Here is a 15,686-nt window from a genome sequence, read left to right as displayed (position 1 = left end):
CTTAGTTCAGGGCCAAAGTTACCGAAATAATAAAGGGAATTGGAAATATCAAGTTTGGTATTAGAAGCTCTCTTAGGAGTCCTCAGGCATTAGGAACCTTCATTCTTCCCTGCCCTGTTCCAGGAAGCAGAAACTGGCTTTCTCATCCTCAACAGTCCCCTCAGGGCTTAAGTGCCTAGCCCTGCCTACGGCCTGATTTTCTGGCAGCCTGTCTTTCAGGATCTAACAAAAGCTGGCCATCTCAGGGTGCATGGGGTACTTCTCCCTGGCAACCTCCGCCATCTTCTCTGTAGTGAGAAATAGAAAATGATGACAGACACACAGACAGCAGTACAGAAGAAACACCCAATACAGCAGTCCACTCCCGACGTTTATGAATTCTGCAGTTCGACCTAACCTTTCATCACCTTCTGCAACGCGGCTGTCCATCTTGTTTCTCTAAATTATTTACACTGAGACCAGACAGCACATTCAATGGCTCATTCATTCCACGACAGTGGAAGACACGGTGGGGAAGACAGGGACACTATGCAGCCTGGATGGGACACGGATGGTACCACCCTCAGGTCTGCCCTGGGTGGACTTGCAATGCCAAGATAACACCTATAAGGATAACTATTCATGGGCTAATTTTAGGGATGTAATAAGTAACAAAAGGACAATGAGGTTGTTATATTTTAATGGTATTCATTACAATTTGGAGGCTACAAATGATAATGATAATCAGACCATGTAATTATTGTTATACCTGCACCACCAAAACCAGATCTCACAGTTTCTTGTTTCTCTTCTGGCTGGTTCTTGAGATTTATCATCAGCACTGAGGATATCACTTTTATCTTATGCCAGAAAGAAGAAGAAAGCATACACTAAGTTGTATCTGACTCTTGTAACACTATGGACTGTAGCCTGCCAGGCTCCTCTGTCCATGGGATTCTCTAGACAAGAATATTGGAGTGGGTTGCCATTTCCTTCTCTAGGGAATCTTCCTGACCCAGGAAAAGAACCCAGGTCTCCAGCATGGCTGGCAGATTCTTTACCCACTGAGCTACACGGGAAGCTCTGTTTCTTATGCTGAGTACAGGTTAACTCTTGTCTTGGTGTCTGTCTGTGTGTGTCTGACCTCATATACCCAGTTGTTTAATCAAATAAAGCAAAGGTTCTGGATCTGTATCCAACATCCAAGGTACCCTCTCTTACCCAGCCACTAAGGCAGGGAGAAAACTTGGGAAGAGAAAAAGCAGGACCAAGAAACTGAGTCTCCTGGTGACTCAAACTGGATCTCACAGAAAGCCAGAGGTGTCCCTTCTGCCCCATCTCTGGGGGCCTTGCTGCTCTCTCACAGTTCTTCAGAAATGGTAGTAGGGACGGGGGTGCCCTAAGAAATTCAGGTTCTATAAGATGAAGGGTGAGTTGAGCACAACCAAGGATGAAATGAGCCAATCCTCTACGAAGACTCAAGTGCTGTGGATAAAAATCCTCTGGCTTGACAAAGTGGCAGGTGTCAGGAGGAAGAACCTTATTTCAAAGCCGCCTTGACTCCTTTCACTTTCAATGTACTGATGGGCCATCGGCAAATCCCACACAGCAAAGATCTCTCATCATTTTCAAATGAGATATTTAATAAGTACAAACCTCCTGCAGTTGGACAGGTGGGAAAGGTGACTAGATCTTAGGTGCTGAAATTTGCTCTTAAGGGGCTTAAAATTCAGGTAGGGTTTTTGTACCTCAAAAAAGTTAGTAAACATTTTAAAAATCCTAAATAATCAACACAACAGAGGTCCGGGGCAGCATATGATTGTTTTTTAAAATGTTCAGAAAAAGCAAAGCTCTGCCATGGCAAGTGCCCAGCTAGACTGGGCACAGCAGGGCCAGCGGGTCTGGGAGGAGCAAACCTCTGGGGTTAGGCACAGTCACCAGGCCAGTGGCAGGCTTCCGGGGTGGCTGTGGCAGTGTGCATGGTGGGAAGGCAGGGGTCCAGGGTGGGCCCGGCCATGGGCAGGGAAGGAGCCAGCAGTGAGGACTGGGATGAAAGTGGATGGACAGCTCCTTCCTTCTCAGCAGTAGCAAGCCTGAGGGTCACCTTCAGCATCCTGCTCCCCACCCCACACACTTATTCTACAAAGTGGGGAGAAGAATGAACAAAGCTTCCCAGAGAGGATGGGCCCCTTGTGAGACCTACTCCCTGCGCTCAGCCCAGCATGCTGCCTGTAGAAGCATCTCCTCCTCTTCTCCTCTGAAGCCTTTAGAAAGCACCGTGGTCACCTGACCCCTGAAGGTGGGCAGGACACCCCGCTATGCGCTTCCACAGCAGCTGTTCCTCCCTCGTCACGGCTCTCGCAGACCTTTACTGGAATTATACCCGCAGACATCTGCACTCCCCAGTGGACTATAAGCTCCATGAGGCAGGGATCCACTCAAAGATCTGACGGAATGAATAAATGGATGCTGGGAGGAGGAAGGGAGATGTGGGTGGGGGAGGGAGAGAGGGATGGCTAAGCAAATGACTAAACAACAACGCTGCCTGCAGGGTCCGCAGGGTCACTGTGCGGCACGAGTCCAGGGACACCACTCACACTGCGTCTAGTGTGTGGATGGCACCTCCAGCAGCACCACTGCCAGGGGGAATGGGGGGCACCCAGTCAGAGGGGGCAGCTGGCCTGCTGGCCTCAGCCTGGGGAAGTAGACCAAACTCGGGTCCACCCGTCTTCCTGCTCTGGCTGGAGGAGTCTCGGGGAAGGGAGATTAGCAGAGGCCAGCGTGCAGCAGACACAGCACACTTCCTCCTCCAGGCCACACACACTTGCAGACGCTCTGAGTGAAGCCGGAGACCCCTTAGAACTCCAGCAGAACTCAGAAGCAGGGCTGTGTCCCTGAGGTGTGCGCCTTCCTCAGATATCTGCTCATGCCTCCCTTCTCTGGATGCCACCAAGTGCCCAAATCAGGACTAGTGTGCATCACCCCCTCTCCCCAACAACTGCCAGTGGCATGAGAGCAAGGCCAGCAGGCTCAGAGAGCCATCTGAGCCCCAAGAGGATTGTTCAGCCTCCCCACTGCAAGGAAACCCTTCATCCTGGGTCTACAATACTCTCTGCACAATCCCTTCCCCTGCCAAGCTGACAGTGGCCAGCCCTGTATTCCACAATCCAGGGCAAGCAATCATTCTGTGCCTGGAGGGGGTGCTCTCTTATAGACTAGAGGTATTCTCTCTAGAGTGGCTCCTCAAGGTGTCCCAACCAAACCTGGTCCCTAGTATATCTCTGAAGGCCCTATGCCCCTGGTATTATCTGGTTCAGGGCACCCTCCTCATCACTAGGCTCCAGGGTGGGTACTCCTCTCTGGGACCCAGCTGTCCTTGCCCACTGGCCTAGAGAGATGCCACCATTATGCCAGGTACAGGAAACAAGAGAAGGCCATAGCCCTCCACTTCCTTCCCCTGGCCCGCTTCCAGGAGGCTCAGCTTATACAGGCCAGCCCACTGCTGTTCTAGAAGTCTCTGCTGTGCTCAGCAGACCTGAGTTCCCCATGTACAGAAGGGGAGGGACCTCCAACGTCACACAGGGAGGGAGACCCAAGGTGGAGGTGATGGCCAGACTTCAGCGGCTCCCCCCACCACACAGGCTGTGGAGGATGAGGGCACGAAGGACCAACATGTATAAAAGCGCGTGCAGGCGAGATGGAAGTCTGTTTCGCCAGGCTCAGGGATGCACATGTCCCCTGCATAACTCCGGGACCCCAAAGCTCTGTAAAATTGAAGGTAAATAACCCACTAATGATATAACAAAGTGGGAGGAGTCTTCAGGGCCTTAGAGATCCCTGCCAGAAAGAACCAGTGTGGCTAACGGCAGTGCCTTTTCCCCTAATGACCACGTTCAAAGGGCCCAGAAACCATGATCCCAAACGACTAGCCTGGCATTCCCACCAGGTCACCCAACCCAGCCACAATCCTGGCCAGAGTAGAGTTTGGTAACCACCACCTCCTAAGAAGTAAAGATTCCCAATTCTTGTCTTTCCCAATTCAAGGTCACCTCATTTCCCAATGGCACGTTAGTGACTGGGAACAGGAGACATGAGTTCCAGTCCCAGAAGTGTTAACAACTCACAATAGACCTCTGGGTCCACACCCCATCCTGGGGTTTGAACTTCCCTTATAAACATGCTGAAGAGGTGGGGGCTCGCTCTCTGAGGCCCTCAGCTCTTGTTTCTGTGATTTTAGGTGCAAAAAGGGTTTGCAGAGCTCATCAGGGGCCTCAGCCCATCAGAGGTTCTGAGGGAGCCCAGAGTTTTCACTCAAACACACCAGATGCATTCTCCTTATCAAACCCCTGGCCCTTCACTGAAGCATGTTCAGACTTGGAATAAAAACGTGTTTATTGACAGCCTCTCTGGGTCCAGCCCTTTGAGAGACACTGAGGAAACATGAAGGGGTAAGAGAACAACCGTCAGGCAACCATCTTACAGAGACAGAAACTAAGGCTCAGAGAGGCTTTGAAATCTCCTCAAGGGAACACAGCTAAGAATTCAACTCCCAGGGCTCTAGCACTGGTAAGATTAGCACTGTAATGTGAAAACCAACCCGGCTACTCCCAAATCCTTTTAGGCACAAGAAAAAGTTAGTTTTGTGAAACTGGAATCTACTAAGATCAGAAACTCAAGAGTCCAGGACACAGGGCTGGCTGGCTGAGTTGTCTTGTTCAGAAATGCCCAGCTTGGCCCTAAAACCCATGTCAGAGCTTGGCCACCTTCTGACACCCTTCTCTGAGCCATCCCTCCATCCCAGGTAATGAGCAGCGGCAGGCAGGCGACTGTCATGTGACCTCCACAACCAATATGTACACACGCATCACAGCAGCTCCTGGAGCTCACCAGGTCCTCCCAAGGTTGTGTGTGTTGCGGCCCCTTGTACAGACAGGCACTAAACCAGGTGAACTGGACTGGTTTGTAGAGCTACAGCTGGTGGTCTTCCCTCCAGAGACAGCCTTCTCCCAGAGCAGGTCAAGGTCCTGCCTGTCTCCCCGCAGCCTCAGGTGAGAGGCCTCTGCAGGGATGCTCTGAGAACCGCTCCTTCCTACAAGTGTCAGAGGCTCCAAGCTCTTCAGTCTGGTCTTCCCTCCTCAGCACTAACCTGGCTTTCAGAGATGCTTTCCCCAGGGGAGCTACCAGACAGCAGGAAAGCCGTTTGTCTCCCCGTCTCCCTGGCCCCTGGCCCGCTGCCACGGTGGCCTCCCCTCCCCCAAGAAGGGCGGTGAGCTGGGAGGTGGGGGTTGGAAGAATCCGCCGAGAACGCTCTTGGGAGGGGTGCTGGGAAGCCAGGCAGGGCGTGTCGCCTGGTCCTTTCTCTGCCCAGCGCCGGGCTTCGCGGCTCTTGGTGCAAGGCGCCACGGTACCATCCCCCAAATCTGCCCTGCACTGGGAACCCCTGTTGTCATCGCTCAGACCCCTGAGCCTCAAAGCGGCTAAAACACAGCAGCGAAGGGCAGCGGGTCTAGAACGTTCTGTGCCCAGTCGGACATAAGTCAGGGGAGGTAGGCGCCCTGTGCCCCCACGATCTGCACCTGGCTCTTCTCAGAAGAGACAGATGTCGGTCTTCTCCCCCGCGGCCGTCTGCCCCAGGGCCTGGACGTGTCCGCAATTACGGTTCCCGTCAGGGGCCCCAGGGAGCCCCTCCGGTGCCGCGGTTTGGGGAGCGGCCAGACGCCAGTGCGGTCTCGTTCTCTAAAGAGGTGCACTCGCCCTCCCTGCGACCCTCATCGGCGCCCCGCCACCTGCGCGGTCGCCCGCAGCCGGTGCCGCAGTGCGAGCGAGCCAGCGAGCCCGGAGCCTTCACGCCCGCGGCCGGCGCCGCCGAGCGAGCCGCCGCCCTCCGGTCTCCCCGCCGCGCCGCACCTGCACCGCACCCCGAGCCCCCACCCCAGATCCCACCCTCACCCCCACCTCTGGCCCCAGCGCCTCGTCGGCCCTTACCCTTGGAGCCTCCCCTGCTGGCCCCTCCGAGCCGGCCACGACCGCCCCATCCCCAAACCTCTCCTCTACCCCGGCACCGAGGGGCCTTTTCGAGCCGAGGTCGGGGTCCCAGTGGGGTGGATGATTTGGCGGCGGGGGTGGGCTCGACTCCAAACCCGGGGAATAAGCGGGGTACTTACCGCTCTGCTCCCCCAGGAAGACCAACTTGAATTTTCTCAGTGGGTTCCCAAAATCTCCCCCTGCGGACATGGTGCTGGCAGCTGGGGCTGGGAGAGGAGGAGGAGAAGCGAAGGAGCAGGGAGGGGAGAGGAGGAGGGCGAGGGGAGGCGGCCGGCGGTGCGGGAGCCGGAGGGGGAAGGGCTGGCTGCGCGCGTCCCTGACTCCCCAGCTGCGTCCCGGCCCCGGCCTGCGGCTGCGTGTCCGGTGGCGGAGGAGGAGGAGAAAGATAAGGAGGAGGAGGAGGAAGGATGGGGCTGGGCGGCCGCAGGCGGCGCTTGATGCGGCGCGCTCTGGACGCCCGAGGCGCGGCGCGGACTGCGAGGATCCGGCGGAGCGGGGCTCAGGCGCGCGGGGCGGAGGAGCGCTCTCCCGAGCCGCACCAGTCGGCCCCCTCCCGCCTAGGTTCTCCGCCCGCGCCTGCGCTCTGCGCGCTCCCTAGCCTCTGATGTCATGCGGGGCCCGCGGCGCTGCGGGGCTGAGGGGCGTCAGTCCACCCACCCGGAGCCCGCACTCGGGCGGGAGAGGGTCGCACAGCCGTGCCTTGAAGAGGCTACCGAATCGGACCCTCTCTCATTGCCCCACTGCGTCTGTCTTCCCCACTCCACCTCTCTTTTGAATGCAGAAAATGACGTGAAATTGTCAAGGGATATTTGTTTCTGGTCTTTAAACCTAGATGTTACCCCTTCTTTCTCCCCCTGCGACACTGATACACACTCAGCGCAGCCATCCGAGAGGGTGAAAAGGAAAGAAGTCGGGGCGGGGGGTCGGTGAGCCAGGGTGTGGTGGACCGTGTCGGCGCAGACCGGCTCTACTGTCATCTGGAGCGTGTGTCTGGCCCTCCCTCCCCTCTTCTCCCCAGATCCCTCCTCTTGGGCGCCTCTGTAGAGTCATAGGTGTCCCCCGCCCCCCCCCCCAACGCCACCCACCCGCAGACATGCCCAACTGGAGAGGAGCACCGATAAAAGGAGCACCCTACTTCAACCGCCCCTAAGCATCACTTTATCTTAAACCCAATGCCCTGTGGGAGAGAAGAGGAACGAGGCCCTGAATGTCAGCTCTTCCATCTCCAGGATGGAATCCTGGATCCCTGGACCCTGGGATCTATGGGCTGACAACACCACTCCTGCATTGGCAATTAGGTGTATCTGGACAATGAGCTCCCAGAGGACAGGAGGGAGACCTCCCATTTGCCTCTGCATTCACCCGACCTGTTAAGGCACACAGATAATTTGTGAGTGGGTGAGAACAAGGAGCAGGTGCCAGGCGTTAGAAGCTCTCCCAATCTGGTCCTAGCATTCTGGGTAATTGAGGTTTCACCAAACTGCTTCTGCTGTGCTGCTGCCACGTGGTCTGTTCTTTTAGGGCTGTTCAATGGATGTTCATTTGGGATTATACCCCAGATGTTAGGGAACAAGTTGTGTGTGTGTGTGTGTTTCATTCAGAGAGAAAGGTGAGAAGCAACCTTCATCTCTGGAGTTTTCTAGGGGACATTTGTTGCTCTCTTTTTGACTTACATAGCTGGCTTGGAATGTCTTCCTGTCTGGCTCCCTGGTTTATTTACTTAGAATCTTTCTCTCATTGCTTATTAAAAACTGTAGGATGAGTTCCATGAAATCAGCAGTTGAGTCTCCACTGCTGAATCCCAAAGACTTAACTTTGAGCTTAGGAAATGATTGTTGAATGTTTGAATGAATATCTAGACCCCAAGTCAGTACAACTGTTCCACTTATTGAAGAGATCGTGTTTTCTCCATTGTATATTTCCCCCTACTTTGTCATAGAGTAATTGACTGTAAGTGTGTGGGTTTATTTTGGGGTTCTATATTCTATTCCATTGGTCTATGTGTCTGATTTTGTGCCAGTGGCATGCTGTTTTGATTACTGTAGCTTTGTAATATAGTCTGAACTCAGGGAGCATGATTCCTCCAGTTCTTTCTCAAGATTGTTTTGACTATTCAGGGTCTTTTGTGTTTTCATACAAATTTTGAAATTATTTGTTCTAGTTCCGTAAAAAAAAAAAATGCCTTTGGCATTTTGATAAGAATTGCATTGAATCTGTAGATTGCCTTGGATAGTATGGTCATTTGAACAATATTAATTCTTCTAATCTGAGAACATGGTATATCTTTCCATCTATATGTCATCTCCAATTTCTTTAATCAGTATCTTTTAGTTTTATGAGTACAGGTCTTTAAACTTCTTAGGTAAGCTTATTTATAGGTATTTTATTACTTCTGATGTGATGGTAAATGGGATTGTTTCCCTAATTTCTCTTTCTGATAGTTCATGGTTAATGTATAGAAATGTAATAGTTTCCCATATATTAATTTTGTATCCTGAAACTTAACCAAATTTATGGATGTGCTCTAGTAGTCTTCTGGTGGCATCTTTAGGATTTTCTATGAATGGTACCATGTCATTTGCAAACAGTAACAGTTTTACTTCTTTCTTTCTTTCCAATTTGGACTCCTTTTATTTCTTTTTTTTCCCCTGATTGTTGTGGTTAGGTCTTCCAAAACTTTGCTGAGTAAAAGTGCTAAGAGTGCACATGGTCTTGTTCTCTTCAGTAAGTGGCACTGGGAATACTAACCAGCTATGTGTAAAAGAATGAAGTTAGAACATTTTCTAATACCATATACAAAAAGAGACTCAAAGTGGATTAAAGACCTAAATGTAAGACTGGATACTATAAAACTCCTTGAGAAAAACGTAGGCAGAACACTCTTGGACATGAATCATAGCAATATTTTTTCAATCCATTTCCTAAAGCGAAAGCAAACACAAACAAACAGGACATAGTTAAATGTAAAAGCTTTCACACAGCAAAGGAAACCATTGACAAAATGAAAGAGCAACCTAGTGAATAGGAGGAGACATTTGCAAATGATATGACTGATAACAGGTTAATATTCAACATATTTAAACAGCTCACACAACTCAATATAAAAAAAAAACAAACCCAAACAACCTGATTTTAAAATGAGCAGAAGAACTGAATAAACATTTTTCCAAAGAGGAAATGCAGATGGCCAACAGGCTTATGAAAAGATGCTCAACCACTAAGCATCAGGAAAATGCAAATCAAAACCATAATGATATATTACTTAACACCTGTCAGAATGGCTATCATCATCAAAAAACAAAAAACCCCACAAATAACAAATCTTGACAAAGATGTGGAGAAAAGGGAGCCCTTGTACATTTTTGCTGTGCATGTAAAGTTGTGCAGCTACTGTGGAAAACAGTATGGAGGTTCATCAAAAAACTAAAAGTAGAACTGCTATATGACACAGCAGTTCCACTCCTGGGTATATATCCAAGAAAAAAAGAAAAGCTAATTCGAAAAGATACACGCACCCCAATGTTCATAGCAGCATTTATTACAATTGCCAAGGTACGTAAGCAACCTAAGTGTCCATTAACAGATGAATGGATAAAGAAGATGTTGTGTATATATAAAATGGAATAATACTCAGCCACAAAAAGAATGAAATTTTGCCATTTGCAACAACTTGGATAAACTTGGAGGTCATTGTGCTAAGTGAAATACATCAGGCAAACAAGGATAAATACTGAACCATGTTACTGATATGTAGCATCTAAGAACTAGAACAAACTAATGAATAAAACAAAAAAGCAGATTCACAGATATAGAGAACAAACTGTGATTACCAGTGGAAAGGGAAGGGAATGGAAAGGGACAATATAGGGGTAGTAGAAAAAAGGGTTGTTATGGCATTATATGAAATCTTCTGTTTGAAACTTCTAAAAGTTGTAAGGCACTATAGAACTTAAAGAATCTTTCATTCAATAAAAATTTTAAATAAAAATAAATTTAAAAAATAAAACATACATTCTTTTCCCACTGGAGGAAACAAAGAACAACTGTTCTACTCCTCAGAATGGCCTTTGGTTTGGAGCCCCGTAGACTATAGGGCATACAGTCTGGGATACAGGCCCAGAGGTATCTCCTCTATGGTGCCTGGCGTCAGGCTCAGGGTCATTTTCAAACTCCCACCCCACTTCTGGGGTTTTGGTCTCTCAGGAGACTGCATCCAGATGGAGTTGAAGGAAGCTCTAGAAGGAGATGAGCCTCCCAAGCCACAGTCCGTAGGAGGGGCAGCCAACGGGGCACCCTTCCTTCCACCCACACCTTCTCCTAACATCTCTCTTACCATACCTTCCCATACTTTCTCATTGTTTCCTGAGGAAATCATCTATGGCAAGACAAAGTGTGGCAGAAAAAATACCCCCTTTCACTTAAGCCTGGACAAGTCCATCCTTCCCTGACCATCCAGTCCATACACAAGTCAGAGTGTCAGTAGAGGAAGGAGCAGGGAATGCAGGCCCCTCTGGGCACTCTAAGCCTCTGCGTCAGCTCAGTTGCTTACCAGCCCCAGCAGGCTGACCGTGGGCCAGGATGCACCGTGGGGCTCTGTCAGAATTCTTCCAGTTTAAGTGACAGAACCCTGACTCCAGCTACTTCACACACAGTGACGTGGGCTGGCTCAGGTAGCGGGAAGAGACAGTGGCGTTGCTCACAGAACGTGGTCATTGTGCTGTGGGACTCCTTATTTGGAGTCTTGTCCTTAGCCTGCCCTGGAGCAGACAGGCTTTTTCCAGGTGGCAAAAAAAAAAAAAAAAAAAAAAAAGAAAGAAAGAAAAAAATGAAGTGTGGCTGCTGTTACACTCAATTTGGCAATCTCACTGAAACAAGTTTCTTCCACATGGCATCCTTGTGTTCCAGTTTTTAAAATTATGTTAAGCTTCCTGTTGAGGCTGACAATGTATATCTAAGTTGTAAAGAAAACCTGTCGGACTTTCCTGGTGGTACATGGGGTAAGAATGTGCCTGCCAATGCAGGGGGCATGGGTTCAATCCCTGGTCAGGGAAGATTCCACATGGCGCAGAACAGCTAAGCTCATGTGCCGCAACTACTGAAGAACTCTGTGTACAGAGCCTGTGCTCTGCAACAAGGGAAAGTACCACAATGAGGAGCCTGTGTAACGCAACTAGAGAGTAGCCCCTAACTCCACAACTAGAGAAAGCCCACACGCAGCAGCAATGAAGACCCAGCACAACCATAAATATATAAAATGTAAAAAAAGAAAGAAGAAAACCTGTCACTCAGTTCAGTTCAGTTCAGTCTCTCAGTCGTGTCCGACTCTGCAACCCCATGGACTGCAGCATGACAGGCTTTCCTGTCCATCACCAACTTCCAGAGCTTAATCAAACTCATGTCCATCCAGTCGGTGATGCCATCCAACCATCTTATCCTCTGTTGTGCCCTTCTCCTCCCACCTTCAATCTTTAACAGCATCAGGGTCTTTCCCAATGGGTCAGTTCTTCACATCAGGTGGCCAAAAGATTGGGGTTTCAGCTTCAGCATCAGTCCTTCCAATGAATATTTGGGACTGATCTCCTTTAGGATGGACTGGTTGGATCTCCTTGCAGTCCAAGGGACTCTCAAGAGTCTTCTCCAACACCACAGTTCAAAAGCATCAATCTTTGGTGCTCAGCTTTCTTCACAGTCCAACTCTCACATCCATACATGACTACTGGAAAAACCATAGCTTTGATTAGGCGGACGTTTGTTGGCAAAGTAATGTCTCTGCTTTTGAATATGCTATCTAGGTTGGTCATAGCTTTTCTTCCAAGGAGCAAGCGTCTTTTAACTTCATGGCTGCAGTCACCATCTGCAGTGATTTTGGAGTCCCCAAAAATAAAGTCTCTCACTGTTTCCCTTGTTTCCCCATCTATTTGCTATGAAGTGATGGGACTGGATGCCATGATCTTAGCTTTCTGAATGTTGAGCTTTAAGCCAACTTTTTCACTCTCCTTTTTCACTTTGATCAAGAGGCTCTTTAGTTCTTCTTCACTTTCTGCCATAAGGGTGGTGTCATCTGCATATCTGAGGTTATTGATATTTCTCCTGGCCATCTTGATTCCAGCTTGTGCTTCATCCAGCCTGGCAAAACATACAGCCTTGATGTACTCCTTTCCCAATTTGGAACCAGTCTGTTGTTCCATGTCCAGTTCTAACTGTTGCTTCTTGACCTGCATGCAGATTTCTCAAGAGGCAGTCCTTAGGTGTGCCTCCACCCAGCTGAAGCAATCAAGCATCACAATGTTTTGAGGCCTCTGTTGTTTCCCTCCACTGCATTCCGGTCTCTTCCTCCTTCCCCTACGCAGAAATACAGAACCCCAGCTGGCTTTTCTTTTAGTTTTATCACATTTTGATGTGCCCTTCAGGAATATTTTCTTTCATTTGCATCTTTTGAACTTTTTCTAAGGAATCAAATGACATGTTTTCTCCTATGACTTGCATTTTTCTTACATTATGTTCCTACAATTCGTCTGTGATAGGTATCACAGAAGTCCTTTCATTTTCACTGTGATTTTGTATTCCACTCTATGGTCTAATTTTAAAATCATTTTCAGTAAAATGTGTCCAGTTTAAAATGTGAAATACTTTCAGATTCACGATAACATCTTACATAGCCATAGTACACTAGTAAAACCAGGAAATTAACAGTGAAAAGTGCACCCAATTTTCCTTCTGCTACTACAGATAATGCTGCTGTGAACATTCCTCATGTGTCTATTGATACACCTGTGAGTTTTTCCAAGCTGTGTACTGAGTAGATAAACTAAGGTATAAAACCAGGAATGCATTTAACATTATGCCAAACTATTTTCCAACAGTCAGTTCAGTCAGTTCAGTCACTCAGTCATGTCCAACTCTTGGCCATCCCATGGACTGCAGCACACCAGGCCTCCCTGTCCATCACCAATTCCCGGAGTTCACTCAAACTCACATCCATAGAGACAGTGATGCCATCCAGCCATCTCATCCTCTGTCATCCCCTTCTCCTCCTGCCCTCAGTCCCTCCCAGCATCAGAGTCTTTTCCAATGAGTCAACTCTTCTCATGAGGTGGCCAAAGTACTGGAGTTTCAGCTTTAGCATCATTCCTTCCAAAGAACACCCAGGACTGATCTCCTTCAAAATGGACTGGTTAGATCTCCTTGCAGTCCAAGGGACTCTCAAGAGTCTTCTCCAACACCACAGTTCAAAAGCATCAATTCTTCAGTGCTCAGCTTTCTTCACAGTCCAACTCTCACATCCATACATGACTACTGGAAAAACCATGGCCTTGACTAGACGGACCTTTGTTGGCAAAGTAATGTCTCTGCTTTTGAATATACTATCTAGGTTGGTCATAACTTTCCTTCCAAGGAGTAAGCATCTTTTAATTTCATGGCTGCAGTCACCATCTGCAGTGATTTTGGAGCCCCCCAAAATAAAATCTGACACTGTTTCCACTGTTTTCCCATATCTTTCCCATGAAGTGATGGAACCAGATGCCATGATCTTCGTTTTCTGAATGTTGAGCTTTAAGCCAACTTTTTCACTCTCCTCTTTCACTTTCATCAAGAGGCTTTTGAGTTCCTCTTCACTTTCTGCCATAAGGGTGGTATTATCTGCATATCTGAGATTATTGATATTTCTTCCGGCAATCTTGATTCCAGCTTGTGCTTCTTCCAGCCCAGCATTACTCATTATGTACTCTGCATATAAGTTAAGTGATCAGGGTGACCGTATACAGCCTTGACGTACTCCTTTTCCTATTTGGAACCAGTCTGTTGTTCCATGTCCAGTTCTAACTGTTGCTTCCTGACCTGCATACAAATTTCTCAAGAGGCAGACCAAGTGGTCTGGCATTCCCATCTCTTTAAGAATTTTCCACAGTTTGTTGTGATCCACACAGTCAAAGACTTAGGCTTTCCAATGGTAGTCCTCAGCTCATATAGCTCTATCAGTTCAGTTCAGTTCAGTCACTCAGTCATGTCCAACTCCTTGCGACCCCATGAATCGCAGCATGCCAGGCCTCCCTGTCCATCACCAAGTCCCGGAGTTCACTCAGACTCAGGTCCATCGAGTCAGTGATGCCATCCAGCCATCTCATCCTCTGTCGTCCCCTTCTCCGCCTGCCCTCAGTCCCTCCCAGCATCAGAGTCTTTTCCAATGAGTCAACTCTTCGCATGAGGTGGCCAAAGTACTGGAGTTTCAGCTTCAGCATCATTCCTTCCAAAGAACACCCAGGACTGATCTCCGTTAGAATGGACTGGTTGGATCTCCTTGCAGTCCAAGGGACTCTCAAGAGTCTTCTCCAACACCACAGTTCAAAAGCATCAATTCTTCGGCACTCAGCCTTCTTCACAGTCCAACTCTCACATCCATACATGACCACAGGAAAAACCCTAGCCTTGACTAGACGGACCTTTGTTGGCAAAGTAATGTCTCTGCTTTTGAATATGCTATCTAGGTTGGTCATAACTTTCCTTCCAAGGAGTAAGCATCTTTTAATTTCATGGCTGCAGTCACCATCTGCAGTGATTTTGGAGCCCCCAAAAATAAAGTCTGACACGGTTTCCACTGTTTCCCCATCTATTTCCCATGAAGTGGTGGGACTGGATGCCATGATCTTCGTTTTTTGAATGTTGAGCTTTAAGCCAACTTTTTCACTCCCCACTTTCACTTTCATCAAGAGGCTTTTGAGTTCCTTTTCACTTTCTGCCATAAGGGTGGTGTCATCTGCATATCTGAGGTTATTGATATTTCTCCTGGCCATCTTGATTCCAGCTTGTGTTTCTTCCAGTCCAGCGTTTCTCATGATGTACTCTGCATGTAAGTTAAATAAGCAGGGTGACAATATACAGCCTTGAGGGACTCCTTTTCCTATTTGGAACCAGTCTGTTGTTCCATGTCCAGTTCTAACTGTTGCTTCCTGACCTGCATACAAATTTCTCAAGAGGCAGGTCAGGTGGTCTGGTATTCCCATCTCTTGAAGAATTTTCCACAGTTTATTGTGATCCACACAGTCAAAGGCTTTGGCATAGTCAATAAAGCAGAAAGAGATGTTTTTCTGGAACTCTCTTGCTTTTTCCATGATCCAACGGATGTTGGCAATTTGATCTCTGGTTCCTCTGCCTTTTCTAAAACCAGCTTGAACATCTGCAAGTTCACGGTTCACATATTGCTGAAGCCTGGCTTGGAGTATTTTGAGCATTACTTTACTAGCGTGTGAGATGAGTGCAATTGTGTGGTAGTTTGAGCATTCTTTGGCATTGCCTTTCTTTGGGATTGGAATGTAAACTGACCTTTTCCAGTCCTGTGGCCACTGCTGAGTTTTCCAAATTTGCTGGCATATTGAGTGCAGCACTTTCACAGCATCATCTTCCAGGATTTGAAATAGCTCAACTGGAAAACCATCACCTCCACTAGCTTTGTTTGTAGTGATGCTTTCTATGGCCCACTTGACTTCACGTTCCAGGATGTCTGGCTCTAGATGCGTGATTACACTGTTGTGATTAGCTTCATCTACATTTTTCATTTTCTTCAGAAAAGTCTGGACTATTCTCATTCTCAGCTCTTTGCTATTATATGCAAGTTTTAAAATCTTTTTAAAATTTGAAGTTTGGTTGATTTACAGTGTTTCAGG

General features: G+C 48.3%; 1 protein-coding gene across 1 annotated transcript in view; it reads right to left on the bottom strand.

Annotated features, from left to right (window-relative positions):
• RAB6B (RAB6B, member RAS oncogene family) overlaps positions 1-6,571 on the bottom strand; it is a 59,721-nt gene extending 53,150 nt beyond the window's left edge. Inside the window, exon 1 of the mRNA XM_019962206.2 lies at positions 6,144-6,571. Coding sequence (XP_019817765.1) covers positions 6,144-6,213 — 70 coding nt within the window. The 5' untranslated portion in view covers positions 6,214-6,571. The remainder of the gene's footprint in view (positions 1-6,143) is intronic.
• Positions 6,572-15,686: the final 9,115 nt, after the last annotated feature.

This window comes from Bos indicus, chromosome 1 (assembly GCF_029378745.1).
Source record: "Bos indicus isolate NIAB-ARS_2022 breed Sahiwal x Tharparkar chromosome 1, NIAB-ARS_B.indTharparkar_mat_pri_1.0, whole genome shotgun sequence".
Lineage (NCBI taxonomy): Eukaryota > Metazoa > Chordata > Mammalia > Artiodactyla > Bovidae > Bos > Bos indicus.
This window is presented reverse-complemented; position numbering and strand designations above follow the sequence as displayed.